The 19,189-nt window shown below is 38.8% G+C and overlaps 1 protein-coding gene across 1 annotated transcript in view; it reads right to left on the reverse strand.

Annotated features, from left to right (window-relative positions):
• Positions 1-16,699: 16,699 nt before the first annotated feature.
• Positions 16,700-19,189, reverse strand: part of LOC126088338 (neural-cadherin-like) — a 296,369-nt gene continuing 293,879 nt past the window's right edge. Inside the window, exon 23 of the mRNA XM_049906473.1 lies at positions 16,700-17,189. Within this exon, the coding sequence (XP_049762430.1) occupies positions 17,138-17,189 (52 nt within the window). The 3' untranslated portion in view covers positions 16,700-17,137. The remainder of the gene's footprint in view (positions 17,190-19,189) is intronic.

Raw genomic sequence — 19,189 nt, forward strand, 5'->3', positions numbered from 1 at the left:
TACTCACCAACAAACAAGAAAAAATCACGGCGGCCAAAATAAGCTACGATCTGCACTGTCTAATCTGCCTTCAGAATTACTGCATCTGTCGTAAGAGGTGAGCGGAGCAGGAAAATGAGCAAGTGAATTTAGTACAAAACATGGATATGTTCACCTGTAGTTTGCTGCTACATACGGCATCCTGTGGAAGCAATGGACGTCCTACATTTCTCCTAGACACACAGATGGCATTACTAGGTGGGTTAACCCTTAACTCACGAGCTGACTTTACTGTAACGTACACCACGAGGTGGGGTCTCTGGGACCCTATGTTTAAACCGAGACTTAAGGCAAAAATAATTTGAAATTTTTAATTTATGCCGGCCTCTGTGGCCTAGCGGTTCTACACGCTTCAGCATGGAACCGCGCTGCTACTGCGGTTGCAGGTTCGAATCCTGCCTTGGGCTTGGATGTGTGTGATGTCCTTAGGTTAGTTAGGTTTAAGTAGTTCCAAGTCTAGGGGAGTGATGACCAAGTCCCATAGTGCTTTTAGTGCAGGCAACTTAGTAAGAAAATCAGCAAATGGTGGAAAAAATTTATAAACTTCTGAAACTTCATATTGGGTATTGTAATAAGAAATAGAAAAGTTCCCCTTCGTAGGGGTGGTCCCCCTTTTACTCCCTCCTAAAGTCAATTTGTACCCATCTTTTCATTTATACGAATGGTATTTGAGGCATAAGAATTGGAATAGAATTCTATTAACGTAATAGTTTGCAGTTTATGTTGCTTTGCAAAATATTTAAATGAAAAGCGTAATTAAGTGTAAGGAAATATTTCGGAGCCTAAATATTCTACTTGATTATATTTCTTTTGCGATCGCTATTGTTGAAATCAGGAGTAGGTTCCAACAATGAATTCGTCAAGTTCCCTTTCCCATTCACTCAGCGCTTCCCTACCACTATTGTCGCCGCCGTTTCTTCCTTCCCAGTGTCAAGTTGAGTTAATGTTGTGAGGTGTCAAAGTAGTGCCAGAGAGTTCTGTTTTTGTGACAATATTTATCAGTTTGTGATGTTATGAAATGCTTCTTCTCAGTCTCATTTCTTTTGTCTGGACTGCAAAAACAATAATGCTGGACCCTGCTACTTGTTTTATTTGTGGTAAATCTGTTTCGGAAGGACTTGGAAACCTGATACGCGTCAGCAAGGAAAGGAAGAATGGGGCTCATAATCTTCTACAGAATGCTGGACTGACTGAAATGCATAAGGTACGCCGACATGAATATATTAAGGAACGTAGTATAAGGAAACTAATTAATCAGAAGGTTGCATAAACAGATGATAAAAGTTTGAGATCCTCTTCCTCTTATCAATTCAGTTTCAAAAAAGACTGTTTCATATGTGCTGGAAAGTCTGACATAGAGGCGGGAAAAAAAAGCACTACACAAATGCTTTGGAGCGTTTGAAGTTCGCTCTTTAACTGTGAAACATACAATGCTTGAGAAACTCGATGATTATATCGGTAGAAAGGTCAACAGTGTTTCGTGCTTAGTAGCTGCAGAAGCTCGTTATCATCAAGATTTCTATGCTAAATTAGTGTCGAAGCCCTCATCTGTTCGAAAAAGAGGCTGCCCTCAGGATACCAACTTCGATGCAGCTTTTAAAGAATTATGCAAATTTATAGATAGTTCAGAGGAATTTCAATTTTCACTGATTGATTTGTTGCAGAAAGTTAATGAATGTCTCCTATAAGGAGAGACAATGACTATAAAAACTGTGAAAAACAGACCTTCTGAAGACTTTGGTGATGGGGTCTTGTTTGCCACAATGCCAAATGCCACAATGCCAAAAAGTCCCCCCAGTTGTATGTTTTCGTGGCAGTGACCACAAACTTTTGAATAAGTGGTACAATTAACGAGCAATTAATGAAAAAGATGAGAGAAAGAGAATAGTAGAAGCAGCAGCAGCTATCATTCGTGAAAATATAAGAATGACTCCTTACAGTATTGCCGATTACCCAGATATCGATGACTTGACAGAGAATGCTGAAGTTATGGTTCCTGACACTTTACATGAATTTGTGAAGGGTATGGGTTTGTCAAAAAATAAAGGCAGTTAACAGTCCTCTTAAAAAAAAAAATGTACAGCAATATCCCATGCGACTGTGTCAGTTGCCAGGCTTTGTTCATTTATGTTCCCACTGCAACTTGGTCTTGCAGTGTACTTGTTTCGTAAAGTGGGATTAAAAAACATAGTTGAAACTGTCTCGAATATGGGTTTCTGCTTTTCATATAGCACTGCGGCCTTATTTGAGACGTCTGACATTTAGATCTGCAAACCAAATATTTCAAATGATTCGTTCTCACAGTTCGTTTTCGATAATGCTGACTGCAATATTGCAACAATGATGGGAAAAGGTACATGGGTGTAATCAGGTGTGCGAATACAAGGAGAGCGATAGAACTTCAGAAAGTAACAAAAGTCTCTGTCATGCCGAGCTCTACTGAAACATCAAGTGCCCAAAAAATTAGTCTGCTAACATTCCGAAGGCAGAACAAGAATTGGAATTGAAGAAATTGTCCTGCAAAATGTCTACTCAAAACAATCATTCACTAAAGCAACAGTGTCCTCCAATCACAATTTTACTTGGATGATTGGAAAGTTCTTACAGCTTTCTATTCCTGCATGGCAAGGTTTCATGGAGAAAATCACAACTGGAGAATCTTATACCGAATCAAAAGTACTAGTGCTTCCATTCATCAACAGTTTTAACTGCTTTAACTTATGCCATCATGGAGAGTGAGAAGACCGCACAGCAAACATGTATCATGACGTTTGATAAACTACTCTACATGAAAGTTAGATACACTCCTGGAAATCGAAAAAAGAACACATTGACACCGGTGTGTCAGACCCACCATACTTGCTCTGGACACTGCGAGAGGGCTCTACAAGCAATGATCACACGCACGGCACAGCGGACACACCAGGAACCGCGGTGTTGGCCGTCGAATGGCGCTAGCTGCGCAGCATTTGTGCACCACCGCCGTCAGTGTCAGCCAGTTTGCCGTGGCATACGGAGCTCCATCGCAGTCTTTAACACTGATAGCATGCCGCGACAGCGTGGACGTGAACCGTATGTGCATTTGACGGACTTTGAGCGAGGGTGTATAGTGGGCATGCGGGAGGCCGGGTGGACGTACCGCCGAATTGCTCAACACGTGGGGCGTGAGGTCTCCACAGTACATCGATGTTGTCGCCAGTGGTCGGCGGAAGGTGCACGTGCCCGTCGACCTGGGACCGGACCGCAACGGCGCACGGATGCACGCCAAGACCATAGGATCCTACGCAGTGCCGTAGGGGACCGCACCGCCACTTCCCAGCAAATTAGGGACACTGTTGCTCCTGGGGTATCGGCGAGGACCATTCGCAACCGTCTCCATGAAGCTGGGCTACGGTCCCGCACACCGTTAGGCCGTCTTCCGCTCACGCTCCAACATCGTGCAGCCCGCCTCCAGTGGTGTCGCGACAGGCGTGAATGGAGGGACGAATGGAGACGTGTCGTCTTCAGTGATGAGAGTCGCTTCTGCCTTGGTGCCAATGATGGTCGTATGCGTGTTTGGCGCGGTGCAGGTGAGCGCCACAATCAGGACTGCATACGACCGAGGCACACAGGGCCAACACCCGGCATCATGGTGTGGGGAGCGATCTCCTACACTGGCCGTACACCACTGGTGATCGTCGAGGGGACACTGAATAGTGCACGGTACATCCAAACTGTCATCGAACCCATCGTTCTACCATTCCTAGACCGGCAAGGGAACTTGCTGTTCCAACAGGACAATGCACGTCCGCATGTATCCCGTGCCACCCAACGTGCTCTAGAAGGTGTAAGTCAACTACCCTGGCCAGCAAGATCTCCGGATCTGTCCCCCATTGAGCATGTTTGGGACTGGATGAAGCGTCGTCTCACGCGGTCTGCACGTCCAGCACGAACGCTGGTCCAACTGAGGCGCCAGGTGGAAATGGCATGGCAAGCCGTTCCACAGGACTACATCCAGCATCTTTACGATCGTCTCCATGGGAGAATAGCAGCCTGCATTGCTGCGAAAGGTGGATATACACTGTACTAGTGCTGACATTGTGCATGCTCTGTTGCCTGTGTCTATGTGCCTGTGGTTCAGTCAGTGTGATCATGTGATGTATCTGACCCCAGGAATGTGTCAATAAAGTTTCCCCTTCCTGGGACAATGAATTCACGGTGTTCTTATTTCAATTTCCAGGAGTGTATATAGTTGCAGTGGAGGCTAATGGAGGGAATGAGCTATTCGCTAATGTAGTTATTTGATAATGTCTTTCCTAGGAGCAATAGAATTCTTAATGAGAGACAGTGGACTCTCTCAACTTTTGGAAACTGTATATGCTGCAGCTTCTGTTTTCCCACATACATAAGGCGTGTCATTTGTACCTCCAGGACATGGAAAAACTGAAAGAAACCATGAAACTCGTGGAGTTCGATAAATCCACCAAGGAGAGTTTCTTCACGGTTCGACACTCTGATAACTATTGGTGTGGAATATGGACTGACATGACGATAGAACAAGCTCTTATGAAGAACCTGAAGAGTGTTGGAGGTGTTTCACATGGAAGAGGTCTCACCAATAGTGTGTGAACTGATGCGTTTATGGTATACCAATAGTCTGTCACATATGTGCAGCTAGGGAACAGTTCTGGAATTTACATTCGGTTTCGAGTGATCAACATGTTGAACTGAGGAGTGGGAGGATAGATATTGATAAGAAAATTCACAGAAGATTTCAGATATGGTTCCAACAACACACTCCATTTGCTTATAAGGATCAGTTGTATTCCTTAGGATCTGGATTAGTAGCTTCTCGGGAAGGAAACTGCTACAAAGCAGTTGGTGAAGAAGCTCTTCAAACAATAGTTACTGTCTCGCCAAAATTTGGGCCTCTGAAGCTTAAGGCGATCCAGCATGGTTAGGACAATGTGCATGTCAACCGTTAGGCGTGAAAAAAATATAACTGAATTGGATGACTGTACAATCCTTTCGATCAAGTACCTGAAAGGAACACTGACAATAATGAATCGAAATTCTTTGTTATAGATGGAGGGTTTCTAATCCACCTTCTTCGTGTGGCCTGAGAACTTTTTGTGACATTTATAAAACCTTAATAGCCTATATTCTGAAACATTATAAAAATGATGTTGCTGTGGTATTTGACAGATATTCAGAAAGCTCTCAGAACATAAAAATTATTGAATGCCGAAAGCGAACAATGAAGCGGACCTCATGAGAAATGTTATTTAATGACGAGACATTATGCAGTGAATAACAGTCTGCCTTTCTTAGTAACCTCAGCAATAAGGAAATGTTTATTACACAGCTTGTGCAAAAACTAGACATTTTAGGTACTGAATCCAGGATTGCGGATGACGATTCAGATGTTGAAATTGTTGCTAAAGCTGTAAATGCATCAAAATTTTACCAACAATTGATTATAGTGGGTCATGGTGTAGATCTTCTTGTGTTACTTATTGCTCTTGCTCCAGATGACACAGACATAATTCTGATGAAGGAAGGCAAAGGTAGCATCAGAACAAGGTTTTATAGTTCTTAAGATATATGTCACTCCTCACTCGTTCATGAATGCAAGAATTCTATACTGTTTCCTCATGCAGTAAGTGGTTGTGACAACAGTTCAGAAAGCTGCAAGTTTTCCAACTATTCAACCGGTATCCCCAAATTCATAATATTCCAAAGATATTCAACGATCCTGCTTCCTCTCCTGATACCACTGCAAAAGCAGGAGAGAAATTTATACTCTCTCTCAACACAAAAACAGTAGAGAGCCCTGATAGTAACTTTAAATGCTATTCAATTTCAATGTTTCAATGTACTTGTGTGTCAGGCAAACAATGCTGTCATACACTCTCTTGTTTGCCACCCACTACTGATGCAGGACACCTCTACTCTTACTGAGTTTACCTACAAGTCCAGCTATTGCTGGGGAACAACTCGGAGGCCAGAAACTGGGGCTGGAGGTAATCAAACTAATTGCTCTCCCCGATTCACATGAAATGACTACCTGCTCCAGAGAAAATACTGCTACTGATTTCATGTGGCTGCACTCAAGGCTGTGGAAGAAAGTGCAGATGCGTGAAGGCTGACCTACATTGCACAACAATGTGCAAAAACTGTTGTGGACAAAGCTGCACTAATGTGCCTCACAGTGATTTGACCGAAGATTTCAATAATGGTTTTATGCCAAAAAATATTTACAAGAATTTATTTCTTTGAGAGATATTGTGGTATTTTCATTATCTACATGCTGTATGCTTGATTGTAAATATATTACAACAAAAGTAATTGTTCATTAGTTTTACAGTAATTCTTAATTTTCATGAAAAATTATTTTCATTTCAGTAATTTAAGTTGCATAAATCTGAGGTAAAAGACTATAAAGCAAAATTGTTCCATATAAGTGAAAGTCTGTTTTAAAAGAAATGTCACTTTTCTTTACCTACAAATTTTAGCACTCCTAAACTAATTACCTTGGTAAAATGTAAACGTCATGTGACTAGGGCCTCCCATCGGGTAGACCGTACACCGGGTGCAAGTCTTTCAACTTGATGCCACTTCGGCGACTTACGCATTGATGGGGATGAAATGAAGATGATTAGGACACCACAACACCAAGCCCCTGAGTGGAGAAAAATTTTCGACCCAGCCAGCAATCGAACCCAGGCCCTTAGGATTGACATTCTGTTGTGCTGACCACTCAGCTACTGGGGGCAGACATTACCTTGGTTAATCATGCATTTAACCTTCTCTGAGTAGAATTTCACTAGAAATATTTTCTGTCATATAGGTAACTTCGTTACATAACTGTTTTTCATCAAGTTTGGAAAAAAGGAAAATAAATTACATTAACGGGTGGAAGTGCCCCCTGTAGGGGAGGGAACTTTTCTTTTTTTACTTCTTCATTCCTTAAGAGTGTTTTCCCAAAGTTTCAAAACTTTGTAAATTTCCCCCCCATTTTTCCTATTTGCCTGGACTATTTACTTTGTTTCATTACGTCTACACACACTTTTTGCTGAGAAAAATATTCCACCATTGTATAGCTTATTCATCTCTCTTCTTAAACAGTTATCTTTCTTCTCTTCTTCTACCTGCAAGTCGGGTCTGGTGGTCCGACAGTAAATAGCACTTCTGGAAACTGAGAGGTTGCTGGATGGAGTCCACGGTAATTTTCAGTCTGCCTTCAGCCTACCCTTCACCTCTGGATGATAGGAGGAATCGACAGGAATGACACATGGTTTGGATTCCATGAAAACTGTAAGCACCCTTCCCCTGGTCAGATAACTGCAGTAGTTCAGGGACATGCAAGTCCCTTTAGTGGGATCCAACTGAAAGACTTGCACCCAGCCACTGAGCTGCACCCAGTTATTATCTGCAGACAACAAAGAGCTCAGCGAGTATTAGGACTAATCCTCCCATCTTGTCAATACATCATCTTCTATTTATATTTGTTGACAACGTAGTAGGAGACCTTATATTTTTCTGTCACAACCTTATTTGGTACTCGTCATGCACTTCTATTAGGTTATTGACTCATAGCTTTCCGTAGTTCAATGGTGCTTTTGTCTGCATTGTGACCCGTATTCTCAAGCATCTACATATTGAAATTCGCTTTGAATAGGTTCCAGTTTATTTTTTTGAGTTGCAAATCAGTTTTTGCCTGCAGTGCTTACTTGTTTTTGTATCTCCAGGCTACAGGAGAAAGGGCGTAAGGTTGTGGTTGCTTGTTGTCATATTATTTATGACACACCACAAAGACACATCGTTAATAGAATGGTGGTTTGCAAAGTTAGGTTATGTCTGTTTCTGCTCTTGCTCTGTTGTGCTACACAGATGTCTAACATAGCTTGTTTAGCACTTGGAGATAGAATTCAGCAATAATATCCAGTAGTTCTGCATCTCTATTGCGTGGCTCTATCGAAGTACAGATTTGGTGTTAGCATCTAAAATAAAAAATGCTCCAGCTCCACCACCCTGACCGTCACTAAACAAGTACACAAATTGTTCACAGAAAATGGCCTAAACCTAAATTTTTCAAAATTTTAATATAATGCAGCTTCAGATATCAAATAAAAAACTTCATGTTCCTGAACTGGATAGCAATTAGAACATTTTAATCGCACACATAAAATTTCTAGTAATCCTGATAGACAGTCAGCTAAGATTGAAAAAGCAAATTGATCAGATAGTCAAGAAACTTGCTCAAGGTACTTCACACTAAGAGCAATTTCTCACTTTCTTGACAGAGAAATAATACTGTTATATTCTGCATATTTCCGCTCCATACTCTTGAACACTATAATGTTCTACGGATATGCTGCAGGAGTTGAAAAAAACTTCAAACTTCAGAAATGAGCAGTGAACTAATATACGGGGTCTCTAACAGAACATCCTGTATGGTTCACATCAAGTGTCTCAGGATATTTACTATTACAGGTCAACATAAACTCACCAGAGAAGCAGTAAGACACCCACTGATGAACTATTAAACCTTTACAGATGGTGCAGCAATCAAGTCACTTGCTCAACCACCCACTCACTGCCTGCATGTGAGCATAAGGAAGTGGCATTGAAGTTTCAAGCAAAAACTGTACATAAACTTGGGTAAATGTAATGACATGACAATTGGCAAAAAAGGGAAATCGTGTCTGGCCATGCTCATGACCATATAGCTTGTGAAGTTGTTGAATTTGTTGGTGCTTAGTGGCGGACTATTCAGTGTGTCTAGTGCTTAGTGACAGACTATTCAATGTATCTACAAGAAGCAGTGTAGCACTTCTGGCCACAAAACATGACATCAGAATTGTGACGTCCCTCTATCAGATCCTGACAGAGGGTCAGGAGGGGAGTTAAAAGCCTTGTGAATCAAAATCACTTCCATATCTGACAAGAATTACTGAAGGCAGTTAATGAAGGCCAATTCCAACCTTTTAGTGAGAGAACATTGCAATGGGAACTGAGTCCAATAAACAGTTGGAGTCAGTCACCTCGAGAGACTCACACAAGAAGCCGGGTGTCTTCAATGTGCTAGATATCATTGAATATGGGCAGTAGCTGACTGGCAGAACTGAATGTATTTTGACAAATCATGTTTTTTCCTATATTAAAATGATGCACATCAATGAGTACACCAAAGGCCAAGTGAAGCATGTCGTCCTGGTTGTGTGCAAGGTCAGGTTCAAGCTGGTGCTGGGTCTATGATGTTTTCCTTATCATGAACTGGGCTAACTCACCAAGATGACCAATAACATGAACCTGCATGTTTATTTAAACATTCCGACTGATAAGGTGTTGCCTTTCAGTCAACATCTGCATGATAAGTATGCTGTTGATACTCCTAAATCTCAAGACAACAACAGGAAAGTTTATCAGGCTGAAAGAATATGGATTGGTTTCTTGAACATTGTGATTGGTTTCGAGAAACACTTCCCCACACTCTTCATCACCACTGACCTGCAAAATTGCCTGACTTGAACCAAAAAAGAAAATCTGCGAGAAATGATGGGACAGTGAGTAAAACTCCAATAGTATCCCCACAATTTGGTCAAATTGCATGATGAAATCCTCAATGAGTGCCTTAACTTGGATGTGACGTACCTGCACAACCCTGATGACTCACTTTCTAACCAAATCCATGATGTTATCAAGTCAAAGGGTAAAACTACACAGTGTTAAATAATGTAAGCAATGATTTATCTAGGAGTGACTAATTTTTTGTCTGTTGAGCTTATATACTTACTAATTATGGTTGCAGCAAACGTGAGGGAATTATTTCAGGAAAATTGTGACATTTAAAATCAGGACACAGGACTGATGAAAACTTTCCATTGAGGCTCTGCAACTCTCACAAAAGTGCACATGAGATTTGTTTATCGGTTGTAACAGTATACAAAAAGCTTCCCATCAACATAAAAAAAGAAATTAATAATGTACAAGTGTTCAAAAGGAAATTAAAACATTTCTCATGGGACAAACGTCTTATAAAATGAATGTGTTTTTATAGTTACAAACATCCCTTAGTGTAACAGTAGAGGAATTCACTTACCTAAAAACAGTCTTAAAAGAAAATATTCTTCCCATATGACATGAAGAAAAAATTTTCTATTATTTTAACTCAAATTATGATGTTAAAACATAAATTTGTTTTTCATTAGGATAAAAATATGTACTCTCAGGAGAAATTTTATATTTTAATTTGAAAATGTTAGTTCATATATATATCTTGTAGGATAAAAATGTGTACTTTCATTGATTTTACTATTTTAACCACTCAGTTAAACTTATGCCAATAAACAGCATGTTTTAATTCAAAGCAACCAAACATTTTTAGAATATAGGTAAAATGGTAATATGTGATATATAAAATGTACATATAATACTGTAGTGTCTCATTTGACTTGTCACAATTATTAGTACACTACTTGTACAATATGTAATCAACAAGACCCAATAAAAAGTCAAATCAAATCAGAGAGACCAAACGCATCCACATATAAACACAGATAGGAAAACACAAACCAGTTTTACTACTGGTTCACATGAAACGGTTAAACTGTTAAACTTACAAAAACTCATTTTACATAAAATCAAATCAGCTCACAGGTTCCAGACATAGTTATCAATGGAGACAAGCTGCATGGAGTTCCTAGGCATCCTAATGACTAATAAACTGAGGTGGCATCAGTATATAAATAAATTAACCTGAAGATGAGTTCCATCTGCTTTCTCTCTGGTTATGTTGACCTACAGGTGGGATTGCTGACAAACTTTACATACTTTCATTCTATACCATTCTATGGCATAACTCTCTGAGACAAGGTGCAGAAAGTATTTATTCTACATCATCACACAGTAAAAATATTATGTAAAATTGATGATATAAGATATTGCAGAAGCCTGTAGAGGGACATTGATTTCATTTAGATGTCAATATATTTAATCCCAGATTGTACTTGCAATTAACAATAAATGTGCACTTAGGGTGAAAAGTGAAATTCACAGTCACAATGCTGCAAGCAAAAATAATTTTGATATAGACACTGTGGCAATGTCTCGCTTTCAGTAATGAGTTTTACTCTGTTGCAAAAGTTGCCTGTGGACATCAGGCAGGAAACTAGAAATCCTCGGACATTCCAATACAAAGTAAAAGAGCACATTATTAGCCATTGCTATAATTTATAAGAATATTTGGGATCATGGACGTAAAATTCAACTAACATTAACGTCCATATTAAACAGAGTTTCAGCTTCTCTAGCTGACAGTTTATGTAAAATTACACGAATTAGAGAAATAGAAGTAGCCGAAAAGTTTAAGATGGAAAGCAATAGCTGTTTTTCAAATAAAGTAGGCCTAATCTAGAAGTAACTCCTATAATTATCAGTGTGAATAGATTAGCACTATAAATAATTTGTTATAAGGTCAATTTACAGAAGTTGCTGTTTCATGCTGTTAATATACAGCTTCACTTATTCCACAGCCCCAAGGACAGGATTTATGGAACATGACATATGAACAAAACAAATCAATGAATGTATGAGCAGTGCTTTGTCAATGTTATAGCTTAGCTTATAGCCACAAAACTTGTATTTGGCAATTAGTCTTCATTTTAATACAAAAATAAACATTCAAATGAAACTTTGAGTCAGTAAGATTATGGTTATTTTTGTTAAAATGTGCCCAGAGGCAGTTTATCCAAACAGCACGTGTAGTACATACCACAGGCCTCACACTCTCAGGGACCCCATAATACACTGACCAGTTTTTTTTTTTTTTTTGGGGGGGGGGGGGGTGGTAATTGACCATAAGTAGTTTTGAATAGCAGATAATAACACTGTATAGAATTATATGCACAAGATTATGCAGCATTTTTTAATCATTGGAAATAACAGATCAGTGACATACAGTTGTCCATTTGAGCATTAGAAGAATACATTCAAAATAATTCTATTTTATTAAATGACTGTTTACTTGTTACAAATTGCCATAAGAGTGTTATTAACATGTTGTAATCCACTGCTGTGTATTGCTATGAACCTGCACCACATTATTGTGGCAGAGTTTTTTGACTTTACATTGTGAACTAAACCTCCTAAAATTGTATATCAATGTACCCTTGCATCAAACATCTTGGCTCAGTAAACTGTAGAACAATCACAATTATTTCAAAGGTTGACAACTGTTCAATAGAATTAATGTTATTGGCATTCTGGCTCAATTAGTACTGTAGCCTTTTGCAAACTTTTTTTTATGTCCCTGTCACTAATATGGAGGTCAGGCACGATATGTTTGTCTACCATGCTTCAATTAAATTCTGTGGAGTTTCCACCTATGGTTTATCATTTAACCCATTCAGATTTCCCCCATGCTCTTTCTGTCCTGCCAAATGTAGTATTTGATTTCCAGCTTATACTACTAAGTATAATGTAGATTATGCTTTCTCAGCCAGTGTGCTGCAACATTTTACTGTGTGCCATACTGTTATGGAATTTGTCATGGCCCAGAGGTCAAAATTTTATAAGTTTATAATACTAGAGACTCACTACTTGTAAACAGTGTTTTTTCTCCCTCCTTAATACAAGCCAACAAGCCAACTTTGAAGTCTATAGTTTTAGTGTCTTATGTTATTTTGATTAAGTTTCTCAGGAATGGTTCACAAAATCAAGTACATAGGATCTGTTGACACTTAAATAGTGAAATAAAATTTTATTACATGTTACCTTCAAATGTTACATGGGAATAAAATAATAAACTGAAAAGCATATGAGTACATATAGCTGAATATGGGCCCTACAGTTCATCAATGCTATTGGCCATACACAGTCTTCAACCTACCCCACTGACATATAACACATGACAAGTAGTTTTGCCTTATTGAGAGGTTTAGTATGAGCAAATGCTGAATCGTGATTATGTTTGTCTCGCTTAGTGAAATATGATCTTGAGCTGAAAAAAATTATGTGGAGTCAGGAGATTTGACTGTTTTGTGAAACATATGCCATGAAAATTAACTTAGAATTTTCCAGCAATGAGTATATATTTGAACTTTGAACATTGTTGTGAAAGACACTGCTGGAATTTTTGACCTTAATGTTAGTTTGTACTGTCACCCTGAACTTCAATGTTTTTTTTACACTTTTCTGTACCATCTATAGAGTTTTTTGTCCAATTCAAACTCATTTATGATTCAGTTATTCATTCTAAGTGATATTTTTGTGCAAATTCTTACTTTTTTCAGCAGGAAAAGGCCATTGTCAAGGAACATACAGCTTTTCCAAACAAAAATTAGTGGGGTTTGTTCTGATAAATTTCAGATCTTTTGTGAACTTTTAAGTGAAATATGAAAGTGTTCCATTTTTTAGTTTGTGTGTTTTAATTGTTAATTGGAACTGGCATTTCTATATCACAGCTAGAACATTTCAAAGAAATTTTATGATAATCAGAGCAGTCTGCATCAAGAAATTTTGATAAATCACTCAAAAATAACCAGGACAAGCCACAGGAGGAAAAAAAATGCTGCAACTCCATTTTACATTTTATAATTTAATTAATTTATTCTTCATCTATCTTTTTTGCTATGACCAGCATTTCTTTGAGTAGCACCTCCTGAGTGGGTGTATAAATAGCCTAGAGAAAATGATACACCCCAGTAGCCTCCCTGAAAGCTGTTTATAGTTTGGGCCAATGATGTCTCCATAGTGGACTGTCACAAAATACAGAAAAATTAAATACACATGGAAAAAATTTTCTGTCTATGAAATGGCAGCAGAGACTTCCAGTGTTGGAGGCTCCTCCATCTTGCAAACTGAGAGAAGTTGATGGTAAAGAGACTGGCTAAGAGTTAATTAAGGAAAGGCAGAGAGCAGGAGGAATTCTAGACGTAATGGATGCAAGAAGCTGCTGTATGAGAGATCATGGTGGTAGGGGAGGAGATAAACAAGAGAGAATAAACTGAAAATGACAGATGTGGTAATGAGCAGTGGATATGACCAAATGCAAATTATAACTGGAGCAACTGCCATAAGTTTATGTGCAAGGGATGTTTAGAACAAAGTACATGCTGCAGAGCAAGCTACAAACTGAAATCCTGTTTCTGCAGCATGGGAAGAAACAAATAAAATTTACATTTTGCATAGCAGGTACGATGTCCATTAACATTTTGTTGCAAAATATGCCTTTGGGCAGAAAATTGTGCCTTGCCAATTATCCAAGAGCAGTTTCCAGTGCTTACCACTGACTTCCGAACCCTTTGCAGGCTGCAGATTTACTTGCAACATGCTGAGCTGAATGCTGCATCATTATCACCTAATATGTCTACCTACCCTAAGTATTCTGTGTTTAGGCTTATGTCTGGGCTGGTATTGACTGAGCAGCCTGCCTTGCCCTATGCTGAATATTTCTGGAGTGCTTTCTGTAGTGTCTCCTCCTGTCACTCTAAGTTTTGTCACTACTGAACGAAACATTATTGTAGGTGTAACAATTAGTTTCCAGCTTTGAAGCTGCTCTGTAAATTTATCAAAGTCATACAGCTGAAGAGGCATAACGATGGCATTTTCTTCAATAGTGTCCCATTATAGTATTACAGTATGAGATAATTCAGATTTGGGAGTACTATCAGTCATATAAACATATACATATGTATAATGTAGATTTAAAAAACCACTCACCAACTGGGAAAAGTAAAATACACATATAAATGTATTTAAATCTGCCAGCTTCCAAAGCCAGCAGAAGTATTGACGAAAGAAGAGGGGTAAAAGAAAAAGGCCGCTGAGGATTAGGAAACGGGGAGAACTCAGAAAAGTCACACAGAACCCTGACTCAGGGCAGACTTACTGGACAGGATGAGAAGGATAGGCTGGTTCTAGTTCCCATATAGATGAGGATAGAGGTTAGGAGTATCAGTAACCCCTGACATCTATGCTGACCTGCATGACATATGTTGTGCAGGAACTACTGGAATTCATTTCACAGGCTGTACATGTGGATGGGCACAGCTGAGCACAGAGAGGGGGAGGATGAGGTGCACTGAGAAAGTGTGGAGAAGAAGATGAACAGACAGAGAGGAGAGAGCAAAATGGACAGGTAGAGGCGTGAGGATGAAATGGACAAAGAGGTGGGGTAGGGAGAGAAGGACAGAGAGAAGGAGGGAGGAGGAGATGGAAAGTGAGGGGATTTGCAAGAAATGGACAAGGATATAGGGAGGAGGAGACAGGCAGAAAGACAGGGAAGGAGAAGATGGATAGAATGAGCAGGAGGAGGAAAATTAGAGGGAGAAGGGGAGGAGGAGATGGACAGAGAGAAAGGGGAAGAAGGAGGTGGAGAGGAAGGGGGGGGGGAGAACAGAGACAGGAGGAGGAGAATATGGAAACAGAGATAGACACAGGGAAGGGGGAGGATGAGATGGATAGTGAGAGGGGGGCAGAAGAGGATGGAATGAGATATGGGGGAGGAGGAGATGGACAGAGCTAGAGGGGATGGACAGGGAGAGTGGGAGGAGGAGAGGGTAAAGTGAGGGGGGAGGAGGAATGAATAGAGTGAGGTGGAGGAGTAAATGGACAGAGAGAGTGGGAGGAGAAGATGGCAGGAGATAGGAGAAAGAGATAGACAGAGAGGTCAGAGAAGAAGGAAATGGAAAGAGAGAGGGAGGAGGAGATGGACAGAGAGAGGGGCAGGAGGAGGAGATGTGAACAATGTATGTGCCATACACGTTCACAGGTGAAGCCATGGGTAACAGACTAGTTACGTCTATTGCTGAAACAGAAGAGTGTAGTGTTAATCTGCTGACACTCATGGCTCGGGACTGTAGTTTTCAGAATCTATGGACGACTTGTCACTTATGACAGCATTGAGTAATTCATCCCCATCATTCTTCCCAAGTATCTCCATGAACTTTTCCTCAGTACAACCATGATGCCTTGTTATTTTCCTTGTAGAACAGATGAGGAAAAACTGTGATGCTAAATCCTGATAAGCAATAAAACATAAAGCAAAGTTGAATGCAGATGAATGAGATCAAAGCAGACAAAGAATCTCAACACAACAACTAGAACTGTGGAAAGCTACTGAGATGTAGGGCAGGAATTCCACTGGGATGGCATGTCTCTTCTCGTTATTAGTGTTCAGCAGTCAACAAGGAGGCCAGAGTATACCACTGAAAGAAGATCCAAAGACCCTTCTTAATTTGTCAACATCACCTGGGGAGCAGCAGAGGTGATGAGCTAACTCATCAACAGCAGTCAAAGGGTTAAAAGATCACAACCCTTTTCATCACTACAGTAACTGCTTTACAAATCTATCACAGATGTAACATACATGACTAAAACTAGGAATTTCTGCCATTTTAAAATTATTCCAACACAATAAATGTGTATAAATGTAATTATTTGAAACCATAGCTTGGAGAACTAGAACACATACTTGGAACTAAATGGTCTCTGGGTAAAAATTAAGTTGAAATACATCACACCTTTGAAACTAGACTTTTTTTCCCTTACAAATTAAATACTTCTGAAATACTGCTCTGATGTCTTTTAAACATACAGAAATAGCTATGTTAAGTTCATTTTCACAATCAGGTTTTATTTGGTTATATTTTAAAAATTAGTACATAAATACATCAGTCTTTAAAATTTGTGTGAATTACATTAAGAGAAAAGCTCAAATAAATGTCTTCACATATTGTATTCTGAAATGTCACTGTTTTAATATTCCAAATAGCTCATTTACCAACTGATGTAACATATCTTGTTTTCAGCGAAGCATGTGTAAAAATTTCTTCAATGGCAGTGATATCCAGCTTGTGCAAAAAACAGTGTACACAAATAACACATTAAACTTAATGTTAATAAATGTTTTGAAAGAACTCTTTTTCAGTAATTGTGTTGGAACAGTGAATTTGGTATTATAGCAAGACATTTCAGATCAAAATTGTACATGTTAACATAAGGTAAAGTCAATTAAATTAACTCACACATTCACTTTAGTAAGTTTATTATGGATAAGGCACTGTGGTGTTTCTTGTAAGGATATCAGATAATTTTACAGAATTGCAATAGCCTGTCAGGAGTTGTATGAAATATTACTCAGCGATTTTTGTTGACAGTCCACAAACCTGCAATAAAATAATGAATTTGTATTAGTTAGTTTAGTTAGTTATTTGTTCCATAAATCATATTCTCTGTACACTTTATGATGTGGAACATTTCAACAGAGCATAGGCTTTTTCCATAAAAACAAGAAATTATTTTTATTCAAAAGTGACTCTATGATACAGAAGGAGTTTTTAAGAAAAAAAGACTTTAATGCATTTTTCAAAACATTTTTGATATCTGTCAGACACTTTCTTTCAATGCACAGATCATCCAAGAGTTTTATAGCTGCGTATTTCACTCCTTTCTGTTCCAAAGTTATATTCATTAAAGGATAATGCGCATCACTTTCCCTTCTAGTGTTGTAGTTGTGAAAATTTCTGTTACTCTCAAAAATGCAAATGGGTTGCTGATAACAAATGTCGTAAATGAATAAATATATTGTGAGGGTGTAATTACTACTCAGAGATGCTTAAAGAGATACCTGCAAAATTTATGTGTGTGGACCTCACTTTCTTTTTTGCACTGAACACCTTTTGCCTAAGTAAGAAGTTACCCTAGAATATTACCCCATAAGACATATGTGAATGAAAATATGCAAAAGATGTACCTTAATGACTTCTGCAAGTCCAAAGTTGGCAATTATTATTATGGAAAGAGAAGCTGTACCTACACATTTTAACAGATCTATTATACAGTTTTTTCCAGTTTAAGTTTTGATGAATATGTGCATCTAAAAACTTACCAACCTTATTTAATATTTTCTGTTTGTATGCTAAGTTAAAAGGAGATGGAGATATTTGTGATATTGTGCAAAGACAATAAAAGCTAATGCAACTACAGTTACTTTTAAAATAGGTTACCTCATCAGAACCTATTATTTTTATAGCACTTCATGATCTCATGTTCTACGAACCATTATGTCTATTCAAATCACTCGTTATCATGAGGCAGTCTGATTTTATGCAAAACAGATTTGGTTTTATCATTTCCCACAAAGAATGTGGTGATACTGTAATTCTTTTCTGCACTCACTGCACTGCTTCCATTCTTGACAGGTAGTCCATCTCTGGGTACAACCAGAGACACACTCGCCACTCAGTTTCATTATCATCAGCAATTTACTACATAAAATACCGGTATTGCTTTTCAACATCCAGATTCTAAATTATTTTATGATTTGCAGGCAGAATTCAATAAGTTGTAAGGTGTAACATGGAATCTCTGTAAAACTTGTTAACTCAAAGGTTCTCATGCAGGATCTTACAAACATCTGCTGATTCATTCCCAGCAGTGCCTTTAATATGACAATGGCTGCAGCAGGCATCCTATTCAGTCACATTTTTGACTCAAAACTCATTTTCTACAGTAGCAGTCATCACCGGTCATTCTATCCCACTTCTGTCTTCAAGGTGTTTTCTTCGAAGTGATAGCAGGTTCTTATGAATTTCGTGCCATATCCATTTGAAGAGTATGTATAGTGTTTCTTCTGGAAGATGGAAGGAGAGAGTATTACAGTAAAACTTTGTTTTTACATTCCCATATTTTATGTTTTCCCACTTTCTGTGTTCATTTTTGTCAGTTCCAACAGAAGTCCTATTCTCTCAATACAATGATGCTTTCCCGTCATTAATTATTCTGTGTTACACCATTTCCCACATTTTAAGTTTGCTCTGGCATTATCACAACCTTTAACTCTAATTCATACAGACTGCTCCAAAAAGTGCATTGCATTCCTGCTCAAAGTCAGCACTGGTTTAGAGTAGTAAGAAAGATGTTCATTGGCAATGTGTAGGGTACCCTGGCCACCTGCATTACAGGATTGCAGTGTTTGAGATGGTGGGAAATTGTGATGAATCACTGCCCTAATGGTAATTGTGATCTGACAATAGTGACTTTACTAGCAACCTTCCTTCTGCTCATTGAGTTGTATTACAACAGCTTTAATTTAATTTTAAAGCCATTTGTACAAATAAACACTGCTTTTAAAGACAGCTGCCTCTATAATGAGCATCCACAAATC

This window comes from Schistocerca cancellata, chromosome 6, assembly GCF_023864275.1.
Source record: "Schistocerca cancellata isolate TAMUIC-IGC-003103 chromosome 6, iqSchCanc2.1, whole genome shotgun sequence".
In the NCBI taxonomy this organism is placed as follows: Eukaryota; Metazoa; Arthropoda; class Insecta; order Orthoptera; family Acrididae; genus Schistocerca; species Schistocerca cancellata.